The sequence below is a fragment of the Acanthopagrus latus genome, chromosome 15, assembly GCF_904848185.1.
Source record: "Acanthopagrus latus isolate v.2019 chromosome 15, fAcaLat1.1, whole genome shotgun sequence".
NCBI classification, from domain to species: domain Eukaryota; kingdom Metazoa; phylum Chordata; class Actinopteri; order Spariformes; family Sparidae; genus Acanthopagrus; species Acanthopagrus latus.
The window spans coordinates 21,485,722-21,495,608 of NC_051053.1; the positions used below are offsets into that span (position 1 = coordinate 21,485,722).

The following is a 9,887-nucleotide window of genomic DNA, read 5'->3' on the forward strand; positions in this document are numbered from 1 at the left end:
GTTGCGCTTGAGGAGCGTGCTTGCAACCGCAGGGGGCATCGGGATTGATAGGGATGTTTCCATCATGGCGGCATCCATTTCAGGTTATACTTTTAGTTCTGTGTGTTATCACAGCGCCAACAGCAACTCTGATCATGTAAGTATTCAGATTTTTGTTGACACACTACAGTGCAAGGGTTGTTAGAGTGTGCGTAGCTCGGACGTGTGTCTTATCGTTCATCAGCGCCATTAGTTTGTGTTGTTTTCCAGTGTCATCATCCTGTTGCTGGCTAGCTAGTGTTGGTTCCGTCTATTTACCGGCAGGTATGGTGAAATCAGACTGTGTAGCGACTGCTACATGAGGACATGACTGCTAACTTTAGGATAAGCTCGCGTTTTACAGCTGCAGAAGTGTTGAATATCTAGCTATAACATCACCTACAAAGTGTCGCACACACGAACACCTGCCATATCGATGTAGGAATTGCTGTTTGGAAAGTTTGAGTTCCAGGAAATACTCAGTAGCTAGCTACTTAGCACGCTAGCTAAGCTACTAAGTCTAGTGACTTCCGTGTGTCGGTCCTGAATATATCTAATCACCACGACTTGTTATCTGATAGAAATTTGGTGTGTTATTACAAATTAGAGACTAACGCCATAAAATTCCCACGTAGGTAATTTTTAAACATTTTTGTTTTTATCGTTTCGGTATAGCTAAATTAGCTTGTTAGCCATATAGCTTATATTGGTGGCATTTATGTCAATACCGCTTTAAAACACGACTGACGTGCGTAAAAACATTTTTCTTTATTTGGGCTTTTGGCTTGAGCGTTGCAGAAACGCAACCGAGGCGAAGTGCTTTGTGACTGGCGTATGAGAAACAGTTCACACAAGCGTTGACTAAACTAACGTCAGCGCTGTTTACATGTTTCTTCCTCCTGTCAAGACTTTAAAGGTCGGCCGGGGCAGGTGGGCAGTTTCTTCTTACAAGCTTGCCTGCATTCCTGAGATCAGCAGGAAGTGTTTGGCAACGCAGTAGATTACCAGCTGCTTTCACTGATCAGTGATTTAACCAATGACTTACAGACCAATGTTGATTTGTTATCTATGTTGCATGAGGGAATGTATTGATTAAGATTGTGTGTCTCTTCTGACAGTACTCTTTATTGTTGCTCTGTGTGCACTAAAAATGATTACTCTTTGGATTAGCCTCTCTGTATTACTGTAGGGCCACGTTTGGTATTTGTTAAAATATTTTTTAATTAATCAATAATTTTTTAGTTTTAAAAAATATCCCAAAATAGTGACGAGTGTCGATCACGTTTCCATTTTTTGACATATTTGCTTGATTAACATCTAAACGTGAATTAATTGAAAAATAAAATGTTGACTTATTTTCTATCAATTTGATGATAATAATAATAATAATAATAATAATAATAATAATAATAATAGTAATAATAATAAATGATAATAATACATTTATAAGCACCTTTCAAGTCATCCAAGGACACTAAACAATACAATAATAATAACAATAAAGAAGACAATGATGACACAATAATAATTAAAGAAGAGTCACCAATTTATTAATTGATTCATGGACTAATTGTTTCATGTCTACATTACAGTCCTAACCACAGTTTTTTTCAAACTGTATTTGCACAGGAGGGCTTCCTGTTAGGAGAAGTAAGGCAAGAAGAGACTGTCAGCATCAGTGACACACAGATTAGCAGTGCAGAGTTGATCCAGGTAGTAGGTAAGTCATGAGAAAAAAGACAAACAACAATGGTGTGGCATTTTAAGCAATACGTGGTCATTTATTAGTGTTAAAAAGTTCTCAAGAACAACACTTTCTAGGCCTGTTTGACAGAGACATTTTGACTAGTCACAGGTGTAAATACTTAAATCAGTACTGTCTTTCTGTGGAACTGCTTCAGTGAAGAGTCGTGTTATTTGTATGCCAGCGCTGTCACACAGTCATGGTTTACATAAAAAATACAGAGCCACTGTTTATTAGCCACAGGTTATTAATAATGCCTATGACGAGTCACAGTGTCTGCTGTGAAAAAGCTTCATTTAATCCCTTTGCACCTTTTTCAAAGAAGTACAGCTCATTAGAGGAACACCTAATACAGGTTCTGTCATAGCCGCTGTATACCCATGGTCCGCCCACACAAGTGTTTTTCACTGATTTTGCTTTTAAGGAAATCTTCCTAAGACTGTGTAGGCGTGTACAGACTGAGGTTGTTGACATTTTCTTCTCATTTTATTATTCTTAAAGTACATACATTTTAGTGTTATGACGTAATGCACTGTACAGTATTGCCCAGCCTTAACCTGAGAATTTTAATCAGCCATAATTTAAATCATCTGTGTAGTTGTGCAGAGCCCCTGACCTCTGTTTTACTGACTGTAAAGTAATTATTCATGTTGAATAGATAACATTTGTTGTTGAAGCTACCTAGTCAACTAATCAGCATAGTGGCATACTAGATACAGTTGTTACTAAAGCACACCTGTCAGTATCTCTGAAACAGACTGAACAGGAGACATTTGAAATATTCTGCCAGTGGTTATCTGTATATCAGGAGAGCCACAGGAATCAGTAATACATTTTAATCTGTCAAAATGTGGCAATGTATTATAAAAGATTGACTTTTAATTTTTGTGAATTTCTCGGGTTATCTGCTTCCTTAATTTGTCTTCTGTCCCTCTGGTCATCATAGGACAAATATGCTTTGACACGTCTGAATATAAAATATAGCTAGGAAAGAAATGATGCCACGAAGCAGCTTTCATGTTGAGCACTTATCCATCTGCTTCTGTTTACTCTGTCACAGACGTGCAAAGATTTATGCAAATGACCTATTTTTAAAGTGGTTGGAATAACAGTCTGCTTGGTAGATGATTTTGTGTTGTACGCAAAGACAACTGAAACTTAAAGCCAATGTAATGTAATCGGCAACGGAAGCAAGTACATTTTCATCCATATAAAGTGCAGACATCTACATGAATATATAAAGTTTACATTTATTTTTAAAGGATTCACATGTACAATGCTATAAAACTGAAATATATGTCACTTGTTACCATGTGTTCCCAACAGAAATCCATAACCATGATCCTTGTGCACAGTTGTTTAGGTAAGATATGGGCTTTTTATTCTCAACCCAATACTGTTGCTATCAGTTATCAATTTGCACAACTGTATAACTTTTACACTGCTTTAGGGATGCAAAAAGGTCAGTAAATAGTATCAAGCCATGAAAGTTTTGTTTAAGAAAAAATGAACCACCTATGTTGTAACACACGCATAACAACTTAAGGTTATGTAAGGTTGGTTGAAGTAGCATTTTATAAGAGAGCTCTCTCTATTGTTGTGTTTTCCTTCAATAAAATGTGCCTTTGTGCAGAGTACCTTTTTAAAATCTTAGTTTTAGGTCACTGTAAATAGACTGTCACTCTAAATGGAAACGTCAGTTGCCTTACATCCATTTTAGAACCCACTGAGTTAATTGACTAAGTGGACAGTAGATGGCCCCATCTGACAAGTCTGGGTAATGAAAGTATGTCAAGGCTGAGGAGGAACATGATGAATCAGACTGAACTAACTTTTGCTTTTTTCCCCTCCTATCAGCTTTTATGACTATGCGGGAAAAATCAATGAAGAAAGTCTCAACAGCATACTTAAAGATAGGCGGAAAGTGAGTTGATGTTTTTTATTAATATTGTGATTATAACCTGCATTGTGGCTGATACCCTGTTAAAAGTCAGTCGTGCCTTTTTTTAACCCTCATGAATTTGACATTTTAATTTATTTAAAGTTATTATATTAAATTATATTATATTATAAAAACTATTTGTTATCACTAAAGTTTTTACTGTGACTAAAACACATTTCACTTGTTTTGGTCTTGCAGAGCGTCATTGGTTGGTACCGGTTCCGGAGGAACACACAGCAACAGATGTCCTTCAGGGAACAGATCATCCACAAACAGCTGACTCAGCTGCTCGGTGTGCCCGACCTCGTCTTCCTTCTTTTCAGCTTCATCTCCACAGCCAACAGCTCCACGCACGCACTGGAATATGTGCTCTTCAGACCTAACCGCAGGTAATAACTGCATGCTGACCAAACTTAGCAAACATGCATAGTAAAAATACTCTCTGATCAATAAATATGTATTACCATCCAGACATTTGATTTACATAGAAGTAGTTCCTGTTGACTTGGTTTGTATATTGAAGTTCATTTTGCACTGTAATGCTCTGATCTGATTGGTATCTAAGCCTATAATGACCTTGTTAAGTGGATTCAGTGAAATCATTATCTGACCGATCCATAATTAATTAGAGTTTCTTTGTCCTTGTAATTAGAAAAATGAAGTGCTGCTGCCATCAGTAGCATTTGCCAGAGTGCTAGTACCAGATTGGGATTTTGTGTCAGAAGAGAAATAGTCGGATTGGTGAATCCTCTCTTTTGCATATCCTCCATTTTAAACATGTATGAACTCAGGTTAATAGAGGCAAAGTCGCAAAATGCTGGAGCTTTTTTAGTGTATTTTTTGGGCCTGTATAAGGCTTTATATACAGAACAGCTTAAGAGATGACAGGAAACAGGATGAGAGAGATAGGGAATGACACACAGCAAAGGGCCCCAGGCCGGGACACCGGGCTGCTGCAGCGAGGACAAAGCCTCTGTACATGGGACGCCCGCTCTGTGCTAAACGGCGCCCCTTAAATGCTAACTATTGAGAGAAATTTTGCTTTCAAGCCATCCAAGATTCACAGGTCACCAGAATCAGTTTCACTAAATGAATAATGTTTCATTGGCAGAAACTGTGACGGCTAGAAAAAAAGTTCATATTTGTGTAAAGAAATTGTATTTAGTATCATATTATGTGTATAACATTGATTTCCTGAAAAAAGTATGCCATGAATTTACACTGTTAACTTGTGTTCTGCACACAGTAGGTTCAACCAGAGGATCACTCTCACAATCCCAAACCTCGGCAACACAAGCCAACAGGAATACAAAGTGTCCTCGGTTCCTAACACCTCACTCAGCTACACCCAGGTCATCAAAGAGCATGGGTAAGGTTTTGACTTTTTACTACACCCTTGTCATTCACACTTTTGGCTCGGGGAGGGTTCAGACAACCATGTGTCCTGTCTGATATGCGTGGTGTTGCAGCAGCCATCTGTTTACACCTGACAGCATACGACAGCTTCACCTTGAGGGCATGTGAAGCTCCCTCCCTGCACCCATGCTGGTGCCTCAGATACTCAGCAGGAGTTGCTTCCTTTCCACAGACTCTTTTGTGTTTGGTGGGGTGGCAGGAATTTTACCCTGGTCATTTTGGTGGTGTGCGATCCCAGTATTTATTTGTGTGCGTCTGGTCCTAGTTACAGTTGACACTGCATCCAAGTGGATCTGTACACGTGTGTGTGTGACTGACTGCTGGTATGTGACATGCTGCACATGCCTCTGCTTGTATATCTGGGTCTGTGTGTCTTAACTTAGACTTACTGTTCCTGTTATGGAAGTTTGAATGAGGGGGGTTTAGCCAGGACTGTCTATCCAGCTTCTCTGATAAGATCACTCTGTTTTCACCTCAGCTCATTCAGCTCATAATTGTGCGTGACAGTCAGTAGTATACATTTGATTGAGGTTTGATATGGAAGACATCCACTGCTGTAATGCATAGATTCTGATGATCAACTCTGGTGACCTGTTACTATGTGATAATATTTATTAAGTCTTGAATAATGTAAATGACATATCTTCTGGTAAATACTTCTTCCAGGGCTGAATTCTTTGACAAAGATGGTGTGATGAAGGATATCCGAACAATATTCCAAGTCTACAGTGCACTACAAGATAAAGTGCAGGTCAGTAACAGACAGCTGGTGCATTTTGCATAGGATATGTAGTGATGACGGGATGACTCAAGGACATATTGTTGCCTGTTTGTCTTTTCTTTTTAGGCTGTGTGTGGGGAGGTAGAACAAAGTGAACGTGTGAAGGAGAAAATTCAAGAGGATGTGAACAAACTCAAGCAACAAATTGCTCTCAGGAAACGCAAGACAGCAGAAGAAGAGAAGAGTAAGTACCCAATTTGGATGCTATTTAAAGTCTTTTTTTTTTTAAAAATTATCTATATATATTAGTTAATCAATCTTGATTTCCTCTGATTTAACGCACTCCTTTTTATAATTTCTTTATATTCCACAGGGTTACGTGAGTCCCAAAATGCAGACTCCCATTCCACTCCAGAGGAGAACACAGAACCTTCGCTTGCTTCCCCTCTGTCCAGGATAACGTTCCACACACCCTCTGCCCCGGAGCGGCCCAGTACCTCACCTAACCCACCGTCTTATGCTGACCTCTTGTCCCAGGATGACTCTCTGCTCTCCTCCACTTCCCCACCTACCAGTGCTGCTCTATTGCCCCGGCCCCAAGCTGTGGGCTCTCCTGGACACCCTACCCCTGGCCCACTGGGGATGGCCCTTGGCCTTGGGCTAGGCCTGGGCGCCAGCTCAAACCCTGTCACCACTCCCAGCACCCCATACCTCGGTAATGGTGACGGATCGAGCTCTGACTCACTGGACAGACAAGCTGCAGGGCAGGAAGATGATGAGGATGACGAGGATGACGAGGAGGAGGAGGAAGATGAGGACAGTAGTGAATATGAGAACTTAGTGAGCGAAGCCGCTCATCTGCCAATAGGCTCTGCCAGCATTTTAGCGCAAGGCCGGCCGGCTGCCCTTAGTCCTGACGGGGATGCTCGTGGCTCACAGACCACATAGAAACATGCAGGGTGTGAATGGGACACAACTAAGTGACGCACCTTGAGAGGTGGGCATCTCAAGCAATCAAAGATAGACAAATATAGACAAAAGATGTGCCAGTCCTGAAAGTGAAAGGCATGCGCAGGTGGTGTCCCGCTGTGAGTATTTCTTCTTGTCTTAGTCTGATCTCCATTTTAAGGGGAAATGTCGCTCGGCTTTGCAGGCTTAACAGGTGTGTCTCACAGGGGGGAAAAGTCATCTGTTTTTTGTTTTTGTTTTTTTTCTTTTCTCTTTTTCTTTTTGGAATGGGGTCGGTCTGGGTACTTCAGTGTGGATGTGTCTGGTTTCAGGGTCAGAGGTGGATATTACAAATTATGCCAACTGGTTGGCAAGCCGGCTCCCTAAAGGACACGCTTTCCTTCTCTTTTTGTTCTATGTTTGCATCACCAACTCTGAGCACCCACTCTTGCATTACCTCTTGCACTATTTTTTTGCCTTCCTTTAAACAAACCATCAAAGAAAAGCAATGGGGAAAATATTTTGCGGCCTTCAAACAAGTTTTAAAATTAAGTAGGCAAATGGTTGTTCATTTTGTATTTGTTGAATTTCAAGAGAGAGATTTATATGTAATTAGAATTTCTGCAACATGCACATGTCCCTCATTTGATTTTGGATTATTACGTCTTTTTCGTTCCATGTCAGTCTTTAATTGATTAATAGTACAGTTGTCTATTTAACTGGTGAAGAATAGACTTCAAACAAGATTTATTCTGCCACTTCTATAATGGGTGCTTTATATATACATAAATATATATATATATTTTGTCAGATTAACAGTTAATCTAATTTGATTGACAAGAATGTCAATGTCTCGTTCCTCTTGGATAACACTGAAATTGTATGCGCTTTGCTGCACTTAACAACATTTAAGATTTCTTTATTATTGTGCTATACCAATGCTGTCATGTTGTGCCACTTGAGTAGTCCTCTTTGACCACCTTGAGCCAAATTCAGCTCAGCTTATTGTGCGTTGTATGGGGTTCACAGGGCAAACACAATGTACTGTAGCTTTACTAACCAGATGCTTAAGGTTCCCTTTCTGCTGCTGCAACACAGAGAGCTGCCACTAAAAAAACTGCATCTGTATGTTCTTCTCCACATAAAAAAACCTGGCTGCTACTTCCACTTCACAGTGCTGGTTGTCTCCGATACTACTGACCGTGACCATATAACCACTTCAATCTCCCTTCTCACCGACTTGTTCTCTATTAAAACTCATAATGGAAGGCTGATACCCTCTGTAGTGTGTAAATCATAACCGTGGGAAGAGAGAGGCTCCCACCTCCCTGTCTTGGTAAAGTTGACAGTAGACCTCATGTATTATGACCTGGTTTGGGTCAACGTTACGTGTATGGACCTGGATAATGTGATGAAAACATCATGACCTTGCTTCAGTATACAGTGCCTTCCACTCAGGGCAGTTTCTGTCTGCACACAACACATTCACTGATCTCTCTTGAGGGGTAAGATTATAACAAATTGTGGTGTGTTTGCAATAATCTACTTCCAGCTTCATTTTTTCCTTTTTTTTTTAATTATTCCTGCAGTTATGTGCGTCTCTTTCTATGATGTGGTGTTTTGTCCTAAACCTGTTTTCCCTTTTCACTTTCACTGGCGGCTTCGAAGTGGACCTGTGTCTCATGGTTGCAGCTGTGACTATGCTTGCTTTATTATTTGAAACTGGAATTCTATCTCTAAAGTCTGAGGGAATCTGATTAGTAACTTATACTTCAGCAAGGCAGAGTTGGTATGATGAGCATGATGGACATGCAGATGATTTTTTATTTTTTATTTTTTTCAAACATCTGACCCGACAATGTGTGGATTGATTGACGTACGAAGCCTCCTTGCATGAACCGGTCAGTTCTAGACACTTTTATATTCAGCATGGACAGACATTTGCACTGCACATGAAGGACGTCTTAACACAATGATCAGCAGGTTTGGAAAAGAAGACATCTGTCCTATGGTGGGAGAAGCTTTGCCTTGTGAACAAGCGCCGCTTTATTTACACAGCCTGTTTGTATGTCATGTTTTTTGCCTTAGGGTCATTTCATTTGCCCTGATGTGTAATGCCAATGAATCACTTATCGGGAACTGGCACTAAAAATGTTACTTAGTAATCACCCAGAGTAACACAATCACACAATGTTAAAAGAAATGACAAAATCACTTTGTTAGGAGTATGGTTTCCTTTGACTACTGGAATATAATAAGGAAATATATAATGAATGTATAGTAGACAAGGGGGGGGTAGCATTTAAACAGCACTTACTGTATAAGCTTGTCTCGGTTGAGTGTTGTGGTGGTATAGAGCAGCAGTCCTCGATGTTAGTCCTCACTCTTAATCCTGCTCCTCAGTCCCTAGATAATGGCTTTATAAGTCTCTTCCTTCTGGCATCCCTGACTTGATGGTCAGAATGAAAAGCAGCTGGACTCTGGTGCTGGAGGACCACTGGGATAAATCGTGAGATGGCTAATATTGTCAGGATCCTATACTTTTCAAGTTCCAACATAGTGCAAATATACATTCATGTACTCTTACTGTATGGGGTGACCCTTCCCTTCCTTCCCCGAGTGGGCCATTGCAACATCAACACCTCCCTGAAAGCACAAAGTCCAGTGTCCAGCTTGAATCTTCTCAGCTTTTATCTGGATGTGTGTACTTGACGAAAGTAGATCAAGGACTTGCTTGGACGAGCACAGAGAATATGGTTCTTAAACTGGGGGGGATAATAAATGAGACATGCATATGTGATATGATGTGCCTTTGTTTTCTTATAATTGAGTTGCCACTTTTAAAAGTGCAAGTAATTTTTGCATGCTTATTTTTCTAACAAAGTGGGTTTCGCAGGTTGATTATGGCCATTTCTATGCGCCAAACCTACAGGCACCCGTGTCAGTGACATCACATTGGAGTGGGACGGGCTTTCCTGTAAACAAGAGTTGCATACGTTTTCCCTCTGCTGAGCAAATAACTCGGTTGAGAATAAATTATGATGCATATTAATTTTCTCCCTTGGCCTGTGCGTATGCCTGTCAGTGATCTGGCGCTG

The 9,887-nt window shown here is 40.3% G+C and overlaps 1 protein-coding gene across 1 annotated transcript; it reads left to right on the plus strand.

The window, feature by feature from the left end:
* Positions 1-3: 3 nt before the first annotated feature.
* abraxas2 (abraxas 2, BRISC complex subunit) lies at positions 4-9,589 on the plus strand. Its single transcript, XM_037122827.1, has 9 exons — positions 4-136; positions 1,648-1,738; positions 3,089-3,125; positions 3,620-3,686; positions 3,903-4,093; positions 4,951-5,073; positions 5,787-5,871; positions 5,968-6,085; positions 6,215-9,589. Exons 1-9 carry the CDS (start codon positions 65-67, stop codon positions 6,787-6,789), a joined length of 1,359 nt encoding a protein of 452 aa, XP_036978722.1. The 5' UTR covers positions 4-64; the 3' UTR covers positions 6,790-9,589.
* The last annotated feature ends 298 nt before the right edge of the window (positions 9,590-9,887 follow it).